General features: G+C 40.1%; 1 protein-coding gene across 1 annotated transcript; it reads left to right on the top strand.

Moving 5' to 3' along the window:
* The first annotated feature begins 2,076 nt into the window (after positions 1-2,076).
* Positions 2,077-26,191, top strand: LOC132897967 (uncharacterized). Its single transcript, XM_060939278.1, has 8 exons — positions 2,077-2,196; positions 6,001-6,185; positions 6,412-6,515; positions 6,680-6,874; positions 15,764-15,944; positions 19,219-21,986; positions 22,072-22,301; positions 26,101-26,191. The coding sequence occupies exons 2-8, from the start codon at positions 6,002-6,004 to the stop codon at positions 26,171-26,173; spliced, it is 3,735 nt and encodes a 1,244-aa protein (XP_060795261.1). The 5' UTR covers positions 2,077-2,196; position 6,001; the 3' UTR covers positions 26,174-26,191.
* Positions 26,192-27,408: the final 1,217 nt, after the last annotated feature.

Here is a 27,408-nt window from a genome sequence, read left to right as displayed (position 1 = left end):
GAGTTTGACTCCCCACTCACATCTGTATTGCAGCATGCCTTGCCAGATGGCAGTAGGTACCATTTTTATGATGGTCTTTGGTATGACCCAACCGTGAGTAGAACTCCCAATCTCCCAATCGAGAAGTGGACACACTAACCACTAGGCCAACTCGCGGTATTGTAGCACAAAGATCATTGTTAAATGGTAGAGCGAGCAACAGCACAATGAACACTCTCTCTCCTAGTTAAGATGTTCTTAGCGTGAAGAGGCTTTTGGGAAACCTGCCCCAGATTAGTTGCTTAATTAATGGAAGTTGTAATTGCTGATAATCAGCAATTATTGGATAGTTAATCAGGTTATATAAACTATTATGTAATGATAAACTGATCAGTGAAGCTTAATGAATATACCAGTAAAGAACAATCAGTGACATTGACAATGATCTTGACAACAATAATACATATATAGTATTACACAGGCTTCGTGACATGTGAACTTTCATGTAAATTGTGATCAATTTCTCATAATCTTTTAAAATCTGAACGCCTGAAATAAGAGCTTGCTGCACCGCAATACAATAAACACAAAACTAATGAAATGTACATAATGAGTTAAACAATGAGTTACAGATTATAAAGAATAACACACAAATGGGGTTATAGGAAAATAATCAATGACATGTCTTGGTGTGGGGTGAAGTGAAGTGAAGTGGACTTTCCTGTTACTGACCATTATGAAACACTGACACTGGAGACTCCTTCCATAATGGTCAAACATCTCCTTCTCATGAGACTCATCACAATCTGTCACCTCACAGTGGATTCTGGGTTTGAACCTTACAGCTGACAGGGGCCTTTCTGTGTGGAGTTTGCATGTTCTCCTCCTGTCTCCTCCGGGTGCTCTGGTTTCCTCCCACAGGTAGAGGTAACCCAGTGCAAGCAAGCAGCCATCCATTCCTGCAGCCATAATGGCGCTGGTCGCGCACCCACTTGTCACACTGGGGGTAAAAGCGGTGACTGCGGGAAGGAATACAAGAGCATCTCACTGCAGTGATCTTCAGGGGGAGTTTTTGTTCCAGCAACGGCCTTGGCCGAGGCCAGTGCTGTCTGAGGGAGCCGAAAGCAGATAAGATTGGGATTGTTTGGTCTTGGGGCGAGTAGACGCATTCTTACATGACTACTCTGTTTGTCTATTCTGGTCTCCGAATCAATCCATTTCCTTTGCAAAGCCAAAAGCTTCTCCAAGATGTTATCCATGTTGCGATTCAAGTTCTGAATAGCCACAGTCTGAGTGCCGACAGCTCTGCCCACTGCTTCAATCATGTCGGGCAGCTTTATGGGGCTTTGGACAGCTGTCACCATTTTCTGATTTCCTCGATAAACCAGGGCAATGCCTAATCCAACATTCATCTCATTATCTCTAGCCACTTTATCCTGTTCTACAGGGTCGCAGGCAAGCTGGAGCCTATCCCAGCTGACTACGGGCGAAAGGCGGGGTACACCCTGGACAAGTCGCCAGGTCATCACAGGTCTGACACAGACAACCATTCACACTCACATTCACGGTCAATTTAGAGTCACCAGTTAACCTAACCTGCATGTCTTTGGACTGTGGGGGAAACCGGAGCACTTGGAGGAAACCCACACGGACACAGGGAGAACATGCAAACTCCACACAGAAAGGCCCTTGCCGGCCACGGGGCTCGAACCCGGACCTTCTTGCTGTGAGGCGACAGCGCTAACCACTACACCACCGTGCCGCCCAACATTAACATGTTTAATTAACAAAAATCACAGTTTTAACATGAAGTCAGTTTCGTTGGTGTTATAAACTCTTCATTGATGGAAACATTATGTAAAGTGTACAGGATATTCCTCCAAATTCATTACAACAGAAAAAAACGTGTCAATAAAAAGGTTTTTGTAATCAATCAATCAATCAATCAATCAATCAATCAATCATTTTGGAAATGCTTAGACACGTAATGCTATTATATATTTAAAAAAAATGTAAGTTTTGAATCTCATGAATATGCAAATGAGATGCCTGCGTCATCTCCTGGACTCGCGCGACGCTACTTTCACTTTCGTTTTCTCAAAAACAAATACCTGCTGCTGGAGCTCGCGCTTCGGTTTACAAAAGAAAAGAAAAGAGAAGAAAAGAGAAGAAAAAGCGACGGAAACACCGTGTGCGTGTGAGCTTTCTCACCGGAAAGTAAGCTGTTTTAAAACAAATCCTTCGACTTTGTAATTAAAGCGAATTTCAGGTTAATTCAAGCGGAAAGTTGATGTTTCTGAACTTGGACGTTTTCTGGTGTAAACAGAAACTTATCCTCAACATGTGCATGACTGGGCTAGTTTTTTATGCATGTTAATAAATGTATGATCTTTGGGATATTTCTGTAAAATATAGTAATAAATGTGGTGTCTGTTTGATATTAAAAAGAGTAACTGAGTGCAGGTGTTACTTTCTCCAGGCCTGAGGTTTAGTGTTAGCGTCACGGCTAATGGACACCAGGTGAGTGGAGGAATAAACCTCTTCGTGTCGTGTTGTTACGTAAAAATAATCCAACACCTGACGCCAAGATAGTATAGTGTTTTACGAACTAATATTCCATAGCAATTTGTCCATGGTGGTGTAGTGGTTAGCGCTGTTGCCTCACAGCAAGAAGGTTCTGGGTTCGAGCCCTGTGGCCGGCGAGGGCCTTTCTGTGCAGAGTTTGCATGTTCTCCCCGTGTCCGCGTGGGTTTCCTCCGGGTGCTCCGGTTTCCCCCACAGTCCAAAGACATGCAGGTTAGGTTAACTGGTGACTCTAAATTGACCGTAGGTGTGAATGGTTGTCTGTGTCTATGTGTCAGCCCTGCGATGACCTGACGACTTGTCCAGGGTGTACCCCGCCTTTCACCCATAGTTAGCTGGGATAGGCTCCAGCTTGCCCGTGACCCTGCACAGGATAAGCGGTTACAGGTGGATGGATGGGTGGATGGAATTTGTCAAACGACTACAATATATTATGAGTTAAAGTGTTATGACTTCACTTCTGACTGCTACTGACACTGGAGACTCCTTTGTATCACTGCTATGCCGATGATACCCAAATTTAGTTTGCTCTATCACCTAATGACTATGCCCCCCTTAAATGGCTCTACCAGTGTATCGATCAAATCAATAGCTGGATGTCACAAAATTTTCTTCAGCTGAACACAGATAAAACAGAAGTACGGTAATTCTATTTGGAAAAAAAGACGAAAGACTCAGGATTACCACTATTCTTGACACAAAAGGGATTAAAACTAAAGAAATTGTTAAAAATCTTGGTGTTTTCATTGACAGCGAGCTAAACTTTGACAGTCACATGAAAGCAATCACTAAAACGGCATTTTATCACCTAAAAAACATTTCCAAACTAAGAGGACTTATGTCAAAAAATGATCTGGAAAAACTAATACATGCCTTCATCTCTAGTAGGGTTGATTACTGCAATGGCCTTTTCACAGGCCTGCCAAAAAAGACCATCAAACGACTTCAGCTGGTTCAAAATGCAGCGGCGAGGGTTCTCACATGAACAAAAAGAACAGAGCACATTACTCCAATTCTAAGGTCCCTTCACTGGCTTCCAGTAAGCTACAGAATTGACTTTAAAGTATTGCTGCTGCTGTACAAATCTCTAAATGGTACAGGGCCCATTTACCTCTCTGATATGTTGCAGCGGCCTAACCCAATCAGATCTACCAGATCGCAACAGAAAAATTTACTATTAAAACCAGTTGTTAAAACAAAGTGTGGTGAAGCAGCTTTTAGCTACTATGCAGTACAGCTATGGAACCAACTGCCAGAGGACATTAAAAATGCTCCTGCTGTTGGCAGCTTCAAATCTAGGTTAAAGACCAAGCTGTTTTCAGATGCTTTCTGTTAAATAATTAATATTTTTACATTTTTTATAATCTTTACTTTCTCTGCATGTTTTAAATTTACTTTAATTTTATTCTATTTTATTCCGCTGGTTTCTTTTTCTTCTTTTTTTTTTCTTTTTGGCATTTTATTATTTTATTTTTACTATTGTTTAATTCTTATTATTTTCTTTTAATTCTTTTAATTAATTGTTTTAGAATAAAAATAAAATTATTTTATGTAATTTTATTTCTCTATTGTTTACTGTTTTTGTTTTTGCTTCTGTAAAGCACATTGAACTGCCATTGTGTATGAAATGTGCTATATAAATAAACTTGCCTTGCCTTGCCTTCCTTCCTTCCTTCCTTCCTTCCTTCCTTCCTTCCTTCCTTCCATAAAAATAAATTTCTCCATACAGGAAATGTCACCATATTATCAATTACATGTTTATTTTAATCAGTTTATGTGGTGTGACCAACAGCTTTGAAATTTCAGCAGAGCCCATGTGTAAAGTTTAATAATACACCAAGCTGTTTTTTTAAAATATTAAACTAGGACCATCAGGAAGAAAGCTAACAACTGGAATTCTTTAAAATAAAAAAATTAATAAAAAAAACAAAAACAGGTGTAACGTGCAGGTGCAAGTCACAAATGCACACATATGCTGTGCATCAAAAGTCATTCAGGCCTTATGCTTTTACATGCTAATAAAGTATAATTAGGGCTACTGCCTCACCAAGGCAGAGCCACTATGTCATCGTGTTGTAAGAATGTAAGAATAAGTGTAACAATCGTGCACTGCGCATACGCATAAGCATTACAATCACCATAACGGTGAATCGTGATCTCGCGATAAGAACAGTTGATCTCGCGTTATCAAAGGTACACAAGAACGAGTGGTGAAGCCACTGTGTCATCATGTTGTAAGAATGTAAGAACGAGTGCGACAATAGCAAAACTTCGGAACCAATCAGCACTTATCTTGATCAAGTTCAAGTACCCGTTCTACTTCTTAATAAACTTCGGAACCAATCAGAACCAGAAACAAAATAAGAGAAACCTTGTTATAACTTCATAGTATCAGAAGATAATCGGCAGATAAAAAGATAAACGAAATTCACCTCGTGGTTCGCCAAGGCTACCAATTCGATATCAAGTAAGTGGTGTTTATTTGAAGAAAATTTACCTTTTGATTATCACAGCTTTTGTTTGGTCCTTCTGAAAGGTCAAATGAAAGGTTTTGTAAGTTTTTTTGAGCTTTTTGGCAGATATTTACACCAAGAATATTTACACCATTCAACAAAAACTCAAGAAGAAAGCGAAGACAACATTGGAAGCTTTTGAGCGATCCGCTTAGTTTGCAATTACAAATAAATAAATCATGGGAATAAATCATGAAAACTAAGCATAAAAGTTAAAAGTATAATTGGTCAAACTTCTGCTATTAGCTTTAATTTTTTAATTTTATTTTAGAGTCTTTACATTACACTTGTGAAACAGAATGTGCTCATTAGTACTAAATAATGCTTCTAAGACAATTCAGGAACAAGTGCTTTCTTACCATTTTGAAAATAGATCTAGTTCACAGGACTGTATTTTGAACAAAACGCAGTAAACAAAATTGGTAACCAAAATACTCCAAGCCCTGATGCTGCTCATAGCTTGGTGATGCTTGCAAGAGATGAGGCGAGTATCATCAAAAACGTGTATATATGCTATATTTACTGTATGGACATGGGATCAGAAAACAATTTTATTTATAAGTAGTAGCCACATATACCCATAAGGTACCTATTTTTTTTCTTGTTACGACAATAAATAAACATGCGACAGTTTCCTTTTTGCTAAACCTAAGAATTTTACTTAAGTGGAAATTAATTTTAAATATGTTGCTCTATGAATGACTTTTTCAGTGTACTCAAAGTGTGTTTTATAACATGACTCGCATCATTATACAGTGTACAGTTCCTTATTACTGACGTACATTATCCCAAAAAATTTGCAGGTAACAATAAATCTACAGTATTAATGCCATCTGGCAAAGAAAAAAAAATTGGAAGATATGAGCCAATACACTGTATGTGATTTACATCTCCTCTTTCCTTTTCCATCCTTATCTCCGATTAGGATGGCTGGTGAAGCGAGGACAATCCGAGTGAGAGGTCTGCCTGTGGGCTGGTCTGAAAATCGGCTCATAGACAAAATTCAGATCCATTTCCTGCGCAAAAAGAATGGCGGAGGTGATATCAGCTCGGTCACTGTTTCCAAAACGATGCCTGGTACAGCCTTCATCACGTTTGAGGAGAGCGAGGGTAAGAGATATTTTCATATATAGTAAATAAAACAGAATTAAAGTTCAGATGATGTTTAATGCCGGGCGTATCGCTGTACTCGTTACATCATGTGTGCTGAATTGTCCGTATTTCAGATGATGATCTGTTACACATTAACATGTCAATTCACATTTTATTGACTGTACACTGTAAAAGAAAGTGTTAAGTGTTATTTATCTGATATAACTCTCCCTCTTTTTCACAGTTGCCTCGAGACTCGCTCAGAGAGGAAAGCAGGTTTTTAAAATCAATGACAAAATCTATGACATCACCATCAGTCTTCATCATGAAGAAGCAGATGTGGATAAAGTAACAGCTGTTTCCACTTTTATTCAAATTCACTCATATTCAGTCATTTTTTCATTTCCATCTCTCTTTTCACAATATTGCTGATCTTGAACAAAGCTCATGAAGGACATTTTTAAAGAAAATGTGTCCATTCTCTCTTTTTCATTCCTTCTCCTCCTCCTCAGGTCCTGCTGCGTATGTCGGTGTTGGTGGACCACAAGAAGCTCCCGGAAGGAAAAAAGACCCTTTTGTCTTTACATGAAAGTTTTCCAGGAGTCTGTTTGACTTTTGATGACCAGAAAGACCTCTATACTCTGACAGGGCGCTACAGTGAGGTTCAGTCACTCAGCAGCCTGGTGCTGGGATCGCTGGAGAAACAGGTATCACAGATCATAACACTTTACAGCCAACATCTCATCTCATTATCTCTAGCCGCTTTATCCTGTTCTACAGGGTCGCAGGCAAGCTGGAGCCTATCCCAACTGACTACAGGTGAAAGGCGGGGTACACCCTGGACAAGTCGCCAGGTCATCACAGGGCTGACACATAGACACAGGCAACCATTCACACTCACATTCACACCTACGGTCAATTTAGAGTCACCAGTTAACCTAACCTGCATGTCTTTGGACTGTGGGGGAAACCGGAGCACCTGGAGGAAACCCACGCGGACACGGGGAGAACATGCAAACTCCACACAGAAAGGCCCTCGCCGGCCACGGGGCTCGAACCCGGACCTTCTTGCTGTGAGGCGACAGCACTAACCACTACACCACCGTGCCGCCTACAGCCAACATATGAGTTTTTATTGTTTCATTTAAACACAGCTACAACTATGAACTATGATTTTATGGACTAACGTATTTTTGATACGCGTAAAATATTTTACAGCTTCTCTAGGTAAAAATGCACGTAGATCACGATTTCCCTTCATTATTATTATTATTATTATGGGCGGCACGGTGGTGTAGTGGTTAGCGCTGTCGCCTCACAGCAAGAAGGTCCGGGTTCGAGCCCCGTGGCCGGCGAGGGCCTTTCTGTGTGGAGTTTGCATTTTCTGTCCGTGTGGGTTTCCTCCGGGTGCTCCGGTTTCCCCCACAGTCCAAAGACATGCAGGTTAGGTTAACTGGTGACTCTAAATTGACCGTAGGTGTGAATGTGAGTGTGAATGGTTGTCTGTGTCTATGTGTCAGCCCTGTGATGACCTGGCGACTTGTCCAGGGTGTACCCCGCCTTTCCTATGCGTCAATATATTCTTAATATCTGAATGCTCTACAGATTTCTTTTTCATATTTTCCTATCCAGTATGTCTCTGCATGTCATGCTGTTACAGAAAAATAATAAACAACATGGTGGTGTGCTCAATGTACTTCTGTAAAGCACATTGAACTGCCACTGTGTATGAAATGTGCTATATAAATAAACTTGCCTTAGCTTGCCTTGCCTCAAGCAGTTGATTATTTTTCTGATTGTTAACACCATTTCCCCGAGTGTTTTATTCCTCTTATACCACAATGCAGGGATGAAAGTCTTCCGGATTTACCTGGAAATCCGGATATTTGACAAAACTCTTGAAAATCTCCGGTTTTCTGAATGGAGAAATTTATTTTTCGGATTTTTCGCGTTCCTAGATGCGGCGTAATACTTCGCATCGTCCTTGCATGGGCGCAGTCCTTAAATAGCCCAAACATAGTTCATTGATTAAAGACAGGTGTTCTTTGTTAACGGCGCGCGTGCCGGAGCTCGTTAGGCAAGGCGCGCCTTAAGGTGCATGTGCTAAGGCGTGCAGGACTGACACCGTTCTGCGCAAGCACAACACAATTGCACTAGAAAGCACGGTCAAGCTGCCAGTGTAGCTGCAGTCTTTTTAGTTGCAAATTACAAGTATTTCCTCTTGTGTTAATAATTCGCCATGTCAAAACAAGCAAAACTTTCCTCCTTCTTTCGACGTGAAGAGAGGTCAGCAATTTATTATATATTTTTTCCATCAAAGTTGCATTTTGTGGTTTCGAAGCTAAGTTTTAGTGCCATTTCTAGAACACAACATCAAGAAAACGTGGAAGAAACAGCAACAATGGAAGAGCCGGTTTCTAAGCTGCCTAAAACTAGCAATGGTAATTATTTTTTGTTACATAATGTACTCAGGCTGCCAGTCAGTGTGTGACCCCCCGCCTTGAAAAATCCTAGCTACGCCCCTGATTTACATGAGAAATTTGGTATTCATTGGTGCATTTAAATTTACAGAAAATACGAACTAATGTAAATAATTGGCTTCAACTCGCATAAATATGATTTGGTAATTTTTAGTTCACTTTAGCTTATGCAAACGCACAACTCTACTAAAAGATTGATAAACGAGGCTCAATGTCCCCAACATTGAAACCTGAAAGCTTTAGAAACTCTAACAGACCTTTAATTTTTAACAGTACTGTTTTGGGATTTTGCTGAGTTTACCTTCAACTGTCTCATTTTTTTAAAGTAATGAACTGTATAGCCAAGAAAATCACCGTGTTTTCTAAATCCACTCATGAAAATTACTCATTAACTAGGGGAATTAAATTTGATATTTTTGACATGTTAATCATTAATGTACAGTGGTGCTTGAAAGTTTGTGAGCCCTTTAGAATTTTCTATATTTCTGCATAAATATGAGCTAAAACATCATCAGATTTTCACACAAGTCCTAAAAGTAGATAAAGAGAACCCAGTTAAACAAATGAGACAAAAATATTATCTCATCTCATCTCATTATCTCTAGCCGCTTTATCCTGTTCTACAGGGTCGCAGGCAAGCTGGAGCCTATCCCAGCTGACTACGGGCGAAAGGCGGGGTACACCCTGGACAAGTCGCTCGGTCATTTATTTATTGAGGAAAATGATCCAATATTACATATCTGTGAGTGGCAAAATTATGTGAACCTCTAGGATTAGCAGTTAATTTGAAGGTGAAATTAGAGTCAGGTGTTTTCAATCAATGGGATGACAATCAGGTGTGAGTGGGCACCCTTTTTTATTTAAAGAACAGGGATCTATCAAAGTCTGATCTTCACAACACATGTTTGTGGAAGTGTATCATGGCACGAACAAAGGAGATTTCTGAGGACCTCAGAAAAAGCGTTGTTGATGCTCATCAGGCTTGAAAAGGTTACAAAAGCATCTCTAAAGAGTTTGGACTCCATCAATCCACAGTCAGACAGGTTGTGTACAAATGGAGGAAATTCAGGACCATTGTTACCCTCCCCAGGAGTGGTCAACCAACAAAGATCACTCCAAGAGCAAGGCGTGTAATAGTCGGCGAGGTCACAAAGGACCCCAGGGTAACTTCTAAGCAACCAAAGGCCTCTCTCACATTGGCTAATGTTAATGTTCATGAGTCCACCATCAGGAGAACACTAAACAACAATGGTGTGCATGGCAGGGTTGCAAGGAAAAAGCCACTGCACTCCAAAAAGAACATTGTTGCTCGTCTGCAGTTTGCTCAAGATCACATGGACAAGCCAGAAGGCCACTGGAAAAATGTTTTGTGGACGGATGAGACCAAAATAGAACTTTTTGGTTTAAATGAGAAGCGTTATGTTTGGCGAAAGGAAAACACTGCATTCCAGCATAAGAACCTTATCCCATCTGTGAAACATGGTGGTGGTAGTATCATGGTTTGGGCCTGTTTTGCTGCATCTGGGTCAGGATGGCTTGATATCATTGATGGAACAATGAATTCTGAATTATACCAGCGAATTCTAAAGGAAAATGTCAGGACATCTGTCCATGAACTGAATCTCAAGAGAAGGTGGGTCATGGAGCGAGACAACGACCCTAAGCACACAAGTTGTTCTACCAAAGAATGGTTAAAGAAGAATAAAAAAGTTAATGTTTTGGAATGGCCAAGTCAAAGTCCTGACCTTAATCCAATCAAAATGTTGTGGAAGGACCTGAAGCGAGCAGTTCATGTGAAGAAACCCACCAACATCCCAGAGTTGAAGCTGTTCTGTATGGAGGAATGGGCTAAAATTCCTCCAAGCTGGTGTGCAGGACTGATCAACAGTTACCAGAAATGTTTAGTTGCAGTTATTGCTGCACAAGGGGGTCACACCAGGTACTGAAAGCAAAGGTTCACATACTTTTGCCACTCACAGATATGTAATATTGGATCATTTTCTTCAATAAATAAATGGACAAGTATAATATTTTTGTCTCATTTGTTTAACTGGGTTCTCTTTATCTACTTTTAGGGCTTGTGTGAAAATCTGATGATGTTTTAGGTCATATTTATGCAGAAATATAGAAAATTCTGAAAGGTTCACAAACTTTCAAGCGCCACTGTACATGAAGGAAAAAGGCTTAAAAGTTATAACTTGTTTTAGTGAAAATAAGTACTAAAATGCACTAGAATGCAGGGTTTTGCGTGCTATGTTATTAAAATATTTTCAGGGGACGTTGCCCCCCATCTTAGTTTGACTTTCAAAAGTTCAGGGTTTTTTTTCTTTGCTCCACTTTCATCTCTACACAATGGTATGCCAACAATTACAATTTTTTTATCCACTGAAGATCATCACATCATACTTTTTATCCATTAATAGTTACATTTAATGTTGTGCCATACAAGTTAGTGCCTGTTCTCATTTATGTTGTACTGTAGCAGCTATCAAGAGTCATTGACACTGAAAACTCCTTCCATAAATGTTAAATAAATAAACATCTTACAGAAGAGTTCATCATATTAACAATTACACCCGTTTTTAATCCATTTGTTATTAGTGGAGCATTCACTATATACGAGCAAAGGATAAACCATCCTTTCTTAGTGCCCGCTGGCGAAAAGGCTATAACCCAGATTTGGCCTTTGTGTCCTCTCGACGCCACCAGAACTTTCAGAAGTCAGTACAAGATCCCATACCTAATCTCAACATAGACCCATTACACTGCATCTTACCCCTGTCGTCAACCCTATCACCAACAGAAAGCCACAACCCAGCTTCAACTACCGGAGAGCCAAGTGGGAAGACTTCCCCTCAGACCTGGAAGAAGGAATAGAAGACACAGACCCAACACCTGAAGGCTATGAATCTTTCCAAAGACTAGTCTGGGACACTACGAAGAAGAACATCCCTCACGGATGTAGGAAGCAGTACATCCCTGGCCTAACTGACACCAGCAAAGAAATTTATGACAGGTACATTGAAGCCTATGACACTGACCCATTTGCCAAAGAAACTATTGAACTTGGAGAAAACCTACTAGTATCACTTAGTGAAGCAAGAAAGGAACACTGGCAAGAGACCATCGGTGGGTTGGATATGACACACAACAGTAAGAAGGCTTGGAAGACCATCAAAAAACTAAACTCTGACCAGGAGCCAGATCGACGTATTGCAGCAGTGACCCCAAATCAAGTAGCAAAACAACTACTAGACAATGGAAAACCCCACAACAAGGAACGTGGCTACGATGAAAGAAGAAATGAGACGTGTCCTTGAAGAAAGTGACGAAATCTTCTTTCCCTTTTCCCACGACGAGCTTTTTGCTGGTCTGAAACACCTAAAAACCGGCAAAGCATCAGGACTTGATGGAATCAGTGCAGAGATGATTAAACACTTCGGTGACAAGGCCTTAGACTGGCTACTAGAGTTGTTCAACAGTTCCGCTAATGGTACTTACCTACCCAAGATGTGGCGACACGCAAAGGTTGTAGCTCTGTTGAAACCCAACAAAGACCCAAAGATGCCAGAAAGCTACCGACCAATATCACTTCTCTGCATATTCTTTAAGTTGTATGAATGACTGGTAATGACCCATATCAAGCCCACTGTCGAGGAACAACTCTGCCGTGACCAGTGTGGATTTAGAGAAGGGCGGTCGTGCTACGGACAAGTACTAAATCTCACACAGTTCATCGAAGATGGCTTTGAGGCCGGTAAGATAACTGGTGCTGGATTCGTCGACCTCACAGCTGCCTACGACACAGTGAACCATCGAGCTCTACTGACTAAAGTAGCCCGCATGATCAAGAACACAAAAATTGTCCGCATCATACAACCCCGATTCCAAAAAAGTTGGGACAAAGTACAAACTGTAAATAAAAACAGAATGCAATGATTTGGAAGTTTCAAAATTCCATATTTTATTCAGAATAGAACATAGATGACATATCAAATGTTTAAACTGAGAAAATGTATCATTTAAAGAGAAAAATTAGGTGATTTTAAATTTCATGACAACAACACATCTCAAAAAAGTTGGGACAAGGCCATGTTTACCACTGTGAGACATCCCCTTTTCTCTTTACAACAGTCTGTAAACGTCTGGAGACTGAGGAGACAAGTTGCTCAAGTTTAGGGATAGGAATGTTAACCCATTCTTGTTTAATGTAGGATTCTAGTTGATCAACTGTCTTGGGTCTTTTTTGTCGTATCTTCCGTTTTATGATGCACCAAATGTTTTCTCTGGGTGAAAGATCTGGACTGCAGGCTGGTCAGTTCAGTACCTGGACCCTTCTTCTACACAGCCATGATGCTGTAATTGATGCAGTATGTGGTTTGGCATTGTCATGTTGGAAAATGCAAGGTCTTCCCTGAAAGAGACGTCGTCTGGATGGGAGCATATGTTGCTCTAGAACCTGGATATACCTTTCAGCATTGATGGTGTCTTTCCAGATGTGTAAGCTGCCCATGCCACACGCACTAATGCAACCCCATACCATCAGAGATGCAGGTTTCTGAACTGAGCGCTGATAACAACTTGGGTCGTCCTTCTCCTCTTTAGTCCGAATGACACGGCGTCCCTGATTTCCATAAAGAACTTCAAATTTTGATTCGTCTGACCACAGAACAGTTTTCCACTTTGCCACAGTCCATTTTAAATTAGCCTTGGCCCAGAGAAGATGTCTGCGCTTCTGGATCATGTTTAGATACGGCTTCTTCTTTGAACTATAGAGTTTTAGCTGGCAACAGCGGATGGCACGGTGAATTGTGTTCACAGATAATGTTCTCTGGAAATATTCCTGAGCCCATTTTGTGATTTCCAATACAGAAGCATGCCTGTATGTGATGCAGTGCCGTCTAAGGGCCCGAAGATCATGGGCACCCAGTATGGTTTTCTGGCCTTGACCCTTACGCACAGAGATTCTCCCAGATTCTCTGAATCTTTTGATGATATTATGCACTGTAGATGATGATATGTTCAAACTCTTTGCAATTTTACACTGTCGAACTCCTTTCTGATATCGCTCCACTATTTGTCGGTGCAGAATTAGGGGGATTGGTGATCCTCTTCCCATCTTTACTTCTGAGAGCCGCTGCCACTCCAAGATGCTCTTTTTATACCCAGTCATGTTAATGACCTATTGCCAATTGACCTAATGAGTTGCAATTTGGTCCTCCAGCTGTTCCTTTTTTGTACCTTTAACTTTTCCAGCCTCTTATTGCCCCTGTCCCAACTTTTTTGAGATGTGTTGCTGTCATGAAATTTCAAATGAGCCAATATTTGGCATGAAATTTCAAAATGTCTCACTTTCGACATTTGATATGTTGTCTATGTTCTATTGTGAATACAATATCAGTTTTTGAGATTTGTAAATTATTGCATTCCATTTTTACTTACAATTTGTACTTTGTCCCAACTTTTTTGGAATCGGGGTTGTAGAGTCATTCCTGACAAACTGCCGCTTCTTCGTTGAAATGGACGGCAAATACAGTCGATGGAGAGCACAGAAAAACGGTTTGCCACAGGAGTCAGTATTAGCCCCAATGATCTTCAGCATTTACACAAACGACCAGCCTGCCTTCAACAACATCCGTAGGTTCATCTATGCAGATGACCTCTGCCTGGCTACCCAGGCAAGAAGTTTTGAGATCATCGAGAAACGTCTCACAGATGCCCTGAAGACACTAACGGGCAAAGAACAAAGGTCCTTCAAAGAGCACGTTGCTAAGCTCCGGAGGAAAGTATCCCCCCCTCAACAACCTTCTCGACAACCTTGCCAACTCCAGATGGGGTGCTGACCCCAACACCCTCAAGCAGTCCACGCTGGCGCTGTACTATTCAACAGCTGAGTACTGTGCTACAGTATGGGAGAGGTCAGCCCATGCTTCCAAGATTGACGTAGAGCTCAACAGAGCCTGTCGCACCATCACAGGCACCCTGAAAGCTACTCCCTTGCCAGCACTGTACAAACTATCAGGTATTTGCCCACCTGGTATACGCCGAGAACCTCAAGTGAGAATGGAGCATGACAAGCAACTGAACGACCCCAGACACCCACTACACATACATCAGGAGGTCCCCCAATGGCTGAGATCATGTCACAGCTTCATGATGGTTCAAGGCCTAGGTGTAGTACCACCAAAAACCTTCAAGATGGAGAGGTGGAAGGAGAATGACTCAAACAACAATGAGTCATTACCTCCCCCTAGCGAGACACTTCCCCCGGGAGCAGACCTACCGAGGAGGGACTGGGTCACACTCAACAGAGCCAGATACAAGGTAGCTAGGACCGGTGACAACATTCTGAGATGGGGTAAATCTACAAGTGCAGCCTCTCTCTGCAGGGAAGACCCCCAAACCATACAGCACCTTCTACATAACTGTGAACTTGGTCTGACCTGCTCAGACGGCGATCTCCGGGAGGCCAACGAGACAGCCCGTCGCTGGATCCAGAGTTGGAGCGACATTTTAACAAAGCTGTTAAAATGGCTGTATTTTAACTGGATAAATGGATGCATATTGTTCTAATACTAATGAAAATAATAATAATAATAATAATATTCACTCAGGACCAGAGCTCAGGTGATAAACCGCAACCAAAGACAGAAAGCATATAGTCATCATCATCATCATATCTTGATATGATGATGATGATGACTATATGCGTTCCAGTGAACGAGCTGTTACTATAGAAACGATAATGTATTATAACAAGTGCAGTTTAATGTAATATAAACCTGCACTATTGTCAGAGCTGCTATTACAGAGAATTAATCAACACCTTCCAATTTTATTGTGATATGTTTAATCATGTTATTTAGTAGAAAAACAGCTTGAGATTTTTAAGCAGCCTCAGAGCGATAACCGCTGAATTAGTTTGTCTGTATTGTTGTAATAAACTCATCTTAAACATTTTGCTTTAAACAAAACCTTCACGCTACTGTTTTCATGTATATAAGCAGATATCATGATGTCCTGAAAGCTGTTAAAATGGCTGTATTTTAACTGGATAAATGGATGCATATTGTTCTAATACTAATGAAAATAATAATAATAATAATATTCACTCAGGACCAGAGCTCAGGTGATAAACCGCAACCAAAGACAGAAAGCAAAAAGACGTATAACTCACCCCTGGAGGAGTCGGCCAACAGCCACGTGAAGAGTGCAAATGAAGACATTGGGGTTGTAAAACACACCGTGCTGAGTGAAGATTTGAATCTAAACCTGGAGAGTAAAAGCTTGAAAGCAGGTACACCAATTCCTATACTTATAATCTATTACTTCAAGCTTAATAATAATAATTTTACACCTACTGTAACTTTCAAATTCAAGACAGAAAGAAAAGATAAGCTGGTGAAGAAACAACTGTTTTTAGCTGCTATAATTTAAGTAAGAACAGGAAGTTGTTTTGTGAATGTAAATATAAACAGATAAAAAGTATGACGTGTCATTCTTTACAAAATGAAAATTGTAAAAATTGCTTTGGTATAAGAAGAATAAAACACTTGGGAGCGTGCTGTTATTGGTAAGTTAACACTTTTGGGTTGGCAGCAGTAACATATACCACCCCATTGTTTATTATTTTCCTATATGGAGTGTTTTATTCCTTACATTAGCACAGCTAAAAGGAAAGTACTGCTAACTCTGATGAAGGCTTCGACTCGCCCATAAAAACAGACTCAGATGCTCAGAAGAGGATAATCTTGTAATCTTTTAACGTAGAGCAATCTTTCAGCAACTCTATATAAGATCACTATAGAATAAAACTTCATCCTTAAATCAAAAGAAAACAGAAAATTTAAACAGAAGAATTTAAACAGGCAGTTTTGTCTTTACAGGGTACAAACTTCATGGTGTGTACAGGATACTGAACCCTGAACAAGTGTCACATTGGCAGCAGTGTGACTTGACAGAATGTCCAAAAATCAGGTTTTCAGACAGAGCTGGGGATTAACAATGGATTGAGACAGAACCACGATTAGCACCAAACTGTGGAACTTCTCAGGGCTGATCCTAAAGAGTCAGGCATGTTGGTTCACTTCTTTGGTCTCCACCCATTGTGGAATTTTGTGAAATGCATACACTCACAGAAAATCTCATCTCATTATCTCTAGCCGCTTTATCCTTCTACAGGGTCGCAGGCAAGCTGGAGCCTATCCCAGCTGACTACAGGCGAAAGGCGGGGTACACCCTGGACAAGTCGCCAGGTCATCACAGGGCTGACACATAGACACAGACAACCATTCACACTCACATTTACACCTACGGTCAATTTAGAGTCACCAGTTAACCTAACCTGCATGTCTTTGGACTGTGGGGGAAACCGGAGCACCCGGAGGAAACCCACACGGACATAGGGAGAACATGCAAACTCCGCACAGAAAGGCCCTCGCCGGCCACGGGGCTTGAACCCAGACCTTCTTGCTGTGAGGCAACAGCGCCAACCACTACACCACCGTGCCACCCCCAGAAGATAAAGGATATTATTGTACCTTTAGGGGTATGATGGCTTGTCACTGGGGCAGAACCTTCTAAGGTACTTATTTGTACCCTTTATATACTGTTTGGGAACATATACGATACGGTACACATAGTTACCTTGAGGTCCAATAATGAACCCTAGGGGGTACATTAGTGTAGATTGTACCTTGGGGGACAGAAATGGACTCCTACTGTATCCCTATTTCTGACAGTGTACAGTCTACAGTGTGTAGATTATGTGGCCATATTGCACATAAACACTGCAATGAAATTATGGAAACTGCCATTTAACTCAAATTAGGACTGCCCGCGAAAGACATACAACCCCAATTCCAAAAAAGTTGGGACACTGTGTAAAACATAAATTAAAACAGAACAAAGATTTGAAAATCATGGAAACCTTATATTTCATTGAAAATAGTACAAAGACAACGCATCAGATGTTGAAACTGGGAAATTTTATTGTTTTTTGAAAAATATATGTTTATTTTGAATTTGATGTCAGCAACACATTTCAGAAAAGTTGAGATGGGGCAACAAAAGACTGAAAAAGTTGTGTAATGCTAAAAACCCCCCACTAATTTGGTTAATTGGCAACAGGTCAGTAAGATGATTGGGTATAAAAAGAGCATCCCAGAGAGGCGGAGTCTCTCAGAAGTAAAGATGGGGAGGGGTTCACCGCTCTATGAAAGACTGTGTGGGCAAACAGTGCAACAATTTAAGAATAATGTTCCTCAATGTAAAACTGCAAAGAATTTGGGGATCACATCATCTATGGTATTGAAGATCATTAAAAGATTCAGAGAATCTGGAGAAATCTCTGTATGCAAGAGACAAGACTGAAAACTGACATTGTATGCCTGTGATCTTCAGGCCTTCAGGCGACACTGCATTAAAAGCAGACGTGTCTGTAGTGGAAATCACTGTATGGGCTCAGGAACACTTCAGAAAACCATCATCTGTGAAAACAGTTCATTACTGCATCCACAAATGCAAATTAAAGCCAGATATAAACAATATCCAGAAACAACACCACCTTCTCTGGGCCCGAGCTCTTTTACGATGGACTGAGACAAAGTGGAAAACTGTCCTGAGGTCTGACGAAATGGACACCACGTCCTCCAGACTAAAGAGGAGAGGGACCATCCGGCTTGTTATCAGTGCACAGTTCAAAAGCCAGCATCTGTGATGGTATGAGGGGGCATTAATGCACATGACACGGGTAGCTTGTTCATCTGGGAAGGCATCATTAATGCTGAATTTTACACACACACACACACACACACACACACACACACATATATATATATATATATACACACACACACACACACACACACATATATATATATATTTACACACACACACACACACACACACACACACACACGTTTCAGAGCAATATGCTGCCATCCAGACAAAATCTTTTTCAGGGAAGGCCTTCCTTCTTTCAGCAGGATAATACCAAACCGCTTTCTGCACATATTAAAACTGCATAGCTCCGTAGTAAAAGAGTCCGGTTGCTAAACTGGCCTATCTGCAGTCCAGACCTGTCTCCCATTTAAAACATTTGGCGCATTATGAAGCGTAAAATACGACAAAGGAGACCCCAAACTGTTGAGCAACTGAAACTGTATATCAGACAAGAATGGGACAACATTTCTCTTTCAAAACTACAGCAGTTGGTCTCCTCAGTTCCCAAACATTTACAGAGTGTTGTTAAAAGTAGAGATGATGAACCACAGTGGTAAACATGCTCCTGTCCCTCCTTTTTTTAAATGTATTGCTGGCATCAAATTTAAAATGAGCATATATTTTTCAAAAAACAATAAAATTTCTCAGTTTCAACATTTGATATGTTGTCTTTGTACTATTTTCAATGAGCTATAGGGTTTCCATGATTTACAAATTATCATTTTCTGTTCTTATTTACAGTTTACACAGCGCTCGACCTTTTTTGGAATTGGGGTTGTACAGTGACTTCAATGATGCTAAGTAAAAAAAATCACTGCTGATGTGAACTATATGATTGTTCTTTACAGGTTTACCTCTGCCAAGTAGTTACAGCAATCGTGCATCACATGCAGATTTAACAAAAGACAAATGGGACTTGGTGCCAGATATTGGAACTTCGCTTGAAGACTTTTCCCTGACTGTGGATTCAGACATCTTCCGTTATATCCACACATACTGCTCCAAGGAATACCAAAGCATCCTCAAGCAGAATCATGTAGAGGTTCTAGATGTGAACTGTGACGACATCACAACTTTGTATCTCAAACCAAAAACAGACCTGTCTAGGCATGGCATAAGTTATGTTAAGAAGGCCCATCAAGGTCTGGCACATCTGTACCAGCAGGAAGAGTCGCAGTTACGCAAGGAGCATGTTTATAAGCGTGGAATTCCAGAAAAGGAACTCACATATGCTCTGGAGTGCCTTAGGAAGAGGCTGCCGAGGCTGATGATCAATGAAGAAGACAGGAATGTGTATATGGTTGGAAGTAAAAGTGATGTATGTGAAGCCAAGCAGTTTATTTGTTCAATGCAAGGGTTTGGGATAGAGAAAGAAATCCACTCAGATCTTCTGTTTGTCCCCTCTCAATCCAAGAAACAAGGAAGTTCAGCATCATCAGAGCCATCGGGCATCTTTCCACAATCGTGTCAGGATTCTCATGACATATTCATGCCAAAGAAGGTCTTCCAAGATACAAACCAAAGAGGGATTCCTAGTGAGATTTCTAGCAAGAAAAGACACAGTTCTGTGGAATCAAAAAAATTCGACGACCATTCACACACTGGACAATTTACCTTCCCAATTCAAAGAATAGAGAAGTCAACAGAATACCCATTTGATTTCAGAAGAACTGAAGGTTCACAAGACAGACATGTTTCAAGTGATCTAAAATGGATGGAGCCTGGTAGTTGGCCTGACAGATATAAAGACACAGATTCTCTTTTTGAATCTTCTAAGCCTTCTGCTCCATACTCCACCTTGGATATAAATGAAAAATTATTTGATAAGGCAGACTTCAGTTCAGAGACAACTGAACTCCAAAGCCATTCGGACACAAATATAGTTGACTCAGAGAAACAAATCAAGTCAAGTAAAGGGTACAAGACTAAACAAACAGAGTCTGGGAAGGAACGAAAAATGGCTGCCAATTTTAGTAAAGAGATGTGCAGTGGCAATATGGATTTAATGTCTTACAACTTGGAAGCTCCCAAATTGGTTGGAGATGCATATGTACAGGAGAGAAAGTTTATTGATAGTGGACAGCAACACTCTCTTCCCCTTATCACACCATCAATGAATACTCATCTGGATCTAAACACCTTACGTAGTATGAGTGCAAAAACCAGCACTAGCAAAACAGAGATCCAGGTAAAAGGTGACATGTCAAAACTTGGTCATTTTCCATATGACAAGAAACCTACAATGACTCCAGCTTGTTTGAGTGGAGGCCAAGATGACAGCACCACCATGCCTTCAGGATCAACCCTGAGAAGGTCCAGTAGCCTCAGTGACAGGATGAACAAAGGTGAGGAAACAGTGCCAATGTCTGTAGATCTGTCTGCTGGACAAAAGGGAACAAGCCAAAATTCTCTGACAAGGGAAATCATCACTATGGAGTTAGTTTTGCCTTTTAGACTGTGGCTCTATCTTATGTCAGTTTATAATACCGAAATTGATAATTTGACATCTGACCTACAAGTTAAAGATAAATTAGTTGGTGACAACATCACATTATGTCTAAGAGGTGTAGACTCTGGAAAGGTGAGTGAATGTCACCGTGCTTTGAATAGTCTCATTACTAAAGCTGAAATGGACTTTGAAACAAGAACAGTACCACTGTCCAAGCTCGGAGTGTCAGACAGCAAGGATAAGACCTTGCTAGAGTTGTGTACATCAGTGAAGCAGCACTGTAAGATGGTTAAAATCTTAGTAATGTCCAATGACATGGTGATCCTAGGTCCTAAACCATCATGTGATAAGGTAGAGGCCATGATGATAAACATCTTCCATAAAGGGGGAGATATTGCAAATTCAAAGCAGGAGAATAAGAAGCATCCCAACCCATATGGTATACATTCCAGCAAAGCACCTGACAGTGATTTAAAATTATTTGGCAACCAGTCTACAGCCTCAGCAAAACCACATACCGATATCATTATGAAAGATCTAGCCAAAAGGTCTGACCAAAGTGTTGCAAGTTCCTCAGAGATGATTCCTCAGGTCTTAACTAACCAAGAACAAGATGATGAAAGCGGAAGCCAAAACAGGATGAAAGAAGAATTGGAGCAATTGAATAAGAAAGGTCCTACCTTGATGCAAGGCGACAGTGGGACCATGAACAATGAGAATGGAGAAACCTCATCTGGGAGCGTCATTAACTCCACCACAAAAGACAAAGCAGATGGTGAGAATAACAGCAACCATACAAGCACTACTGCTCAGAGCAAGGAAGCATTTATTAAACAAATGAACCCAGGTATTTCAGTGGACCAAATCAGGGATTCTCAAGGGTCACCTGAAGTTTCAGAACCCAAAAATGAAATACTGCCCAGCAGAAATCAGAACCTCCTTTTATGCTATGTGTGCAAAAAAGAATCCAGCACTGTTAGACAAACAGCATGTGACTATAACTTTTGCCCCAAGTGTGAAAAAGAAGCTCATAACAACTGCAGAATCTGTGCTACAGCTGGTATCAAAGGCACGATGTCTGTTCAAGAATCAACAATAACAATTCCCGGATTTAACAGGGACACAGCTCTGAAGATTATCTATGATATACCCGATGGTATTCAAGGGGTAAGAATATACCATTTGTATAAAAATTAACCTCTAACATATTACCTATAACCTCCCACAGACTCATGGACTGGTCTCTCCACAGGATGATCATCCTTGCCCAGGGGCACCTTTTAAAGGGAACAGATTTGAAGCCTTTTTGCCACACAACAAGCACACTAAAAAGCTTCTGCCTCTTCTGAAGAAAGCTTTTCATGAAGGACTCACTTTCACTGTGAAAGTAGGGTCTTCAGATGATGATGATGGAAGCATAGAAGGAAGAGTGGTTTGGGGCAGCATTCCTCATAAAACCAGAACAGAAGGGGGTGCATCTAAGTGAGTATACTCCTTTAGCTGGGGTTTTCAACTAGAATGCTTCCATCTTTCAGAACTGATTCACTACCTAATAATCTTACTAACAGGTTATTGATAGTGACTGAGAGATGATCCAGTTTTTCAGAACGTATTAAGATATATTTTGGCTAATGGCTAGTTTTTGTTTTGCATTGAAATTAGATAAGTTTAGGATATAGAATAGAGGTTGTCAACTGGTAGGCCATGGTCCGGACGCAGATCCAGCAAAGTATTTCACTGGACTCAAATGAGCATTCAAAACAGTGCTGTAGAAGACCCAATAAAAAGCAATAAAACTAGCCAAAGTTTAGCAGCTCTAGTCTTTTAAACATGACCCAGTTCAACTTCTCTAGCAGATCATTAGCCATACAGTATGTGTTTATGTAAATTATTATTATAAAGGGAGCTCATTGGACCAGAGAGAGCTAGAGAGATCACTAGAGAAGTCAGAAAGGTGATTTATTTTATTTACTCTTTCTGTAAAAAAAAGATAACAAAAAAGATGTTTATAGATGACTGGATAGAAGTGTATATGCATTTATTCTCCACTTCAAGATCAAAACAGACATCTCATCTGGTCAGAGGTGTACATCAACCAAACCATAGTGCAGTCCACATTATGTGCAGAAGCTATTCACTATCGGGACCTCAACCCAAGCATTAGTTCAACTTTGTATGTTACTTCCTGTTTCTAGTTTTTGTGATGCTGAGGAAAGGGTTGTTATTGTTACTGACATATAAAATGTCTCGTCCTGGCCTGCAAGGTGAACAATCTTGGTATATGAGAATGGGTTCTCTGATTGAGAAAAGACACCAAGTGATGAAGCGTTTTAGGTGTTATTTTGTTCCATTCTTCCTACAAACAGGCCTTAAGGTGTGCAAAAGTACGTAGTCATGATTGTGATATTTTTCATTTCTAAATTCTCCACACATTCTCTATTGAGGACAGAGGGGGCACACCCTCTTCTTTCACAGCCACGTCTTTGTAATGTGTGCAGAATGTGGTTTTGCTTTGTTTTGTTGAAATCTCCCTGGAAAAGATGTCGTCTTGAAGGCAGCATATGTTGCTCCGAAATCTCAGTGTACTTTTCTGCATTAATACTGCCATTACAGAAGTGTAAGTTACCTTTGCCAAGGGAACTGACACAACCCCATAGCAGATGAATGGCGGTTCTTGATGCAGTGCTGTCTGAGGGATCAGACATCGCAGGTGTTCAGATTAGGCTTGAGCCCTTGCCCTTTACGCACAGAAATTCCTCCAGATTCCTTGAATCTTTTAATGATATTATGCACCGTAGAGGGTGAAATATCCAAATCCCTTCCTGTCTCTCTTTGAGGAACATTGTTTTTAAACATTTCAATAAGTTTCTCACACATTCGTTGACAAACTGGAGATCCTCAGCCCACCTTTGCTCCTCAAAGACTAGGGCTTTCCTGGATACTGATTTTGTACCAAATCATGATTACAGTCACCTGTTGACATCACCTGTTTCAAATCACATCATTATTTAATTGTTTTACTTCATTACTAGCCCTAAATTTCCCCCGTCCCAGCTTTTTTGGAATGTGTTGCAGGCCTGAAACGCAGGAATGGCTGTATATTAACAAATGAAATGAAGTTGACCAACCAAACATGAAATATCTTGGGTTCATTCTGTCTGTAATGTAATACAAGTCTAAGTACATTTAGAAATCACTGCTTTCTTTTTTCTGTGGGTGGTAAAAGAGAGCAGCTGGACTTGAGTCAAGTCCAGTTGCTCTCTTTTACCACCCACAGTTTACTATGACCTGGATGACTGAGAATCTTCACAGACATGCTTTCTTTTTTATTTGCATTTTCCACACCATCCCAACTTTTTCTGATTTGAAGTTGTATTATAGTCACATATCAGACTCAAAGAGAGAGTTAGGATCAATCTGTAGAGGTGCTTTAATACAAAATCCTAACACACAAAACAGAATCTCAGTCAAGATCAGAATAATCAGGCAGTAATTAGAACATGGAAGACCAATGGACACAGCCAGAAAGTTGGCAAGACTTTGCAGTGAATTCAATTTTTATCAGAAAGTGAGCCTAAGGAATAATGGAGGTTGCTTTGGAATTACAGAGATTATGTCCTCTGCTGGTGTGGCAGGGTAGTGTCCTGGGTTTATCTGCATGCGGTGGTGCTTGAAAGTTTGTGAACCCTTTAGAATTTTCTATATTTCTGCATAATATGACCTAAAACATCATTAGATTTTCACACAAGTCCTAAAAGTAGGTAAAGAGAACCCAGTTAAACAAATGAGACAAAAAATATTATACTTGGTCATTTATTTATTGAGGAAAATGATCCAATATTACATATCTGTGAGTGGCAAAAGTATGTGAACCTCTAGGAATAGCAGTTAATTTGAAGGTGAAATTAGAGTCAGGTGTTTTCAATCATTGGGATGACAATCAGGTGTGAGTGGGCACCCTGTTTTATTTAAAGAACAGGGATCTATCAAAGTCTGATCTTCACAACACGTTTGTGGAAGTGTATCATGGCACAAACAAAGGAGATTTCTGAGGACCTCAGAAAAAATGTTGTTGATGCTCATCAGGCTTGAAAAGGTTACAAAAGCATCTCTAAAGAGTTTGGACTCCACCAATCCACAGTCAGACAGATTGTGTACAAATGGAAGAAATTCAAGACCATTGTTACCCTCCCCAGGAGTGGTCGACCAACAAAGATCACTCCAAGAGCAAGGCGTGTAATAGTCGGCAAGGTCTCAAAGGACCCTAGGGTAACTTCTAAGCAACTGAAGACCTCTCTCACATTGGCTAATGTTAATGTTCATGAGTCCACCATCAGGAGAACGCTGAACAACAATGGTGTGCATGGCAGAGTTGCAAGGAGAAAGCCACCGCTCTCCAAAAAGAACATTGCTGCTCGTCTGCAGTTTGCTAAAGATCATGTGGACAAGCCAGAAGGCGATTGGAAAAACGTTTTGTGGATGGAGGAGACCAAAATAGGACTTTTTGGTTTAAATGAGAAGTGTTATGTTTGGAGAAAGGAAAACACTGCATTCCAGCATAATAACTTTATCCCATCTGTGAAACATGGTGGTGGTAGTATCATGGTTTGGGCCTGTTTTACTGCATCTGGACCAAGACGGCTTGCCATCATTGATGGAACAATGAATTCTGAATTATACCAGTGAATTCTAAAGGAAAATGTCAGGGCATCTGTCCATGAACTGAATCTCAAGAGAAGGTGGGCCATGCAGCAAGACAACGACCCTAAGCACACAAGTCGTTCTACCAAAGAATGGTTAAAGAATAAAAAAGTTAATGTTTTGGAATGGCCAAGTCAAAGTCCTGACCTTAATCCAATCGAAATGTTGTGGAAGAACCTGAAGCGAGCAGTTCATGTGAAGAAACCCACCAACATCCCAGAGTTGAAGCTGTTCTGTATGGAGGAATGGGTAAAAATTCCTCCAAGCCGGTGTGCAGGACTGATCAACAGTTACCGGAAACGTTTAGTTGCAGTTATTGCTGCACAAGGGGGTCACACCAGATACTGAAAGCAAAGGTTCACATACTTTTGCCACTCACAGATATGTAATATCGGATCATTTTCCTCAAGAAATAAATAATGTAATATAGATCACAATAAGTTCCACTGTACTGAATGATATTTAAAGGAAATATTACAGGTGATACTTGTTTTATTAGCCTTGTAACGCCAGTGAAAAACTAAAAAAGTACATGATGGACACCAGGTTTTGATTTTGTTTTTCCTTCTGTTTATTTTAGGAATGGGTATCCTGACTTTGGCTACATCAAACGCTTGGATGAAGCACTGGAGATAGCAGGAGTCAAAGAATAAATGCTCTTTCCATGACAATTTCTTGTTTTGTTTTTTTGTTTTTTTTTAAATCACGCAATTGTGTAGAGAATCCTTAATCATTCTTGTGGATTTATTGTTGGATTGCTCCACCAAGTTTCTAGTGAACTTCAGCTTGATCCTAAGCCTAATTTTATTATCCTTTTGAAATATTTAATATTTTATTACTGCTTCAAAAAACAGGTTTGGTAGTACCGCCAAAGTGCACCCACCAATGCCTTCTGGGTACACTGCGTTTGTTCTTGTAAAAAGATTTCCAAGATCCTCTCGCACAGATTCCTCCACAGATTTTAGTACAGTTTGCTTCTCCCTTCATTGGGAATAATTAATGACGAATAAAATAATAACACTATCCATAGGCGCCATGAGGGGAAGTGAACATTAAGAACATTGGAATGCAGCCGCATTCTTCAGTTTCATTCTAAAATTACTGAAGTGACTTACTACTTAAAATTAACAGTATGAATAATTCATCAAAACAGCACGGTATGTACACGATATATCATAAACACAGCTTGTTTGAATATGTCGAACATGTTGAACTATTGGCTAGAGATTAATGACAGTTTCAGTGGTTTAAGGATTAAAATGACGAGATGCATTTGTAATATATACTGGATGTAAAGATGATTTATAAGCATTGTTGTGATTATTTACATGATTGTGGCTCCATTTTAACTGAATAAACATTTATGTCTTAAACCTGTTCAGTATTAACAACACTTTTCTGTATTAAAAAGCATCACAGGAAGCTTATAACACCAAGCCAAGCTTTCTGTGAATTACATTACAGCGAATAATACACTAATTACACAATTATTATATGTTCTACTGATATTTATATTGTTCAGTTACATAGTTATTATAATTATAGAATAGTAGTGTAACAGCAGGGGGCGTACAAGCACTATTTTTTCCATATGCTGTTTTTAATTTCATCCACAATAATAATTATGAAGAATAATTTAAATAATAATAATACATTTTGACAACAGCCCATAAATATGATGCTCATTTTAGTATAATCTCAGTTACAGCAAACATGATTTGTACGTAGATGTTAGATACCGGAATTAAAAAGAATTTAAAAAAAATTTAGTTCCTTTAACGTTTTAATCTAGAGTGAGTTCATGGCTTGTTTGATTAAAAAAAAGATCTTACTCATTAAAACTCACTGTTGTGTACAAATGAGTTTCCAAGGTTAAGGGTCAAGTGTT

Source organism: Neoarius graeffei, chromosome 14, assembly GCF_027579695.1.
Source record: "Neoarius graeffei isolate fNeoGra1 chromosome 14, fNeoGra1.pri, whole genome shotgun sequence".
Lineage (NCBI taxonomy): Eukaryota > Metazoa > Chordata > Actinopteri > Siluriformes > Ariidae > Neoarius > Neoarius graeffei.
This window is presented reverse-complemented; position numbering and strand designations above follow the sequence as displayed.

Excerpts from the sequence above, each read along its gene's own strand:
- LOC132897967 (XM_060939278.1), top strand. The coding sequence starts at position 6,002 with ATGGCTGGTGAAGCGAGGACAATCCGAGTGAGAGGTCTGCCTGTGGGC. Across the intron at positions 6,516-6,679 it reads AAGAAGCAGATGTGGATAAA|GTCCTGCTGCGTATGTCGGT; the intron begins GTAACAGCTGTT and ends CCTCCTCCTCAG. Across the intron at positions 6,875-15,763 it reads TGGGATCGCTGGAGAAACAG|GACCAGAGCTCAGGTGATAA; the intron begins GTATCACAGATC and ends ATATTCACTCAG.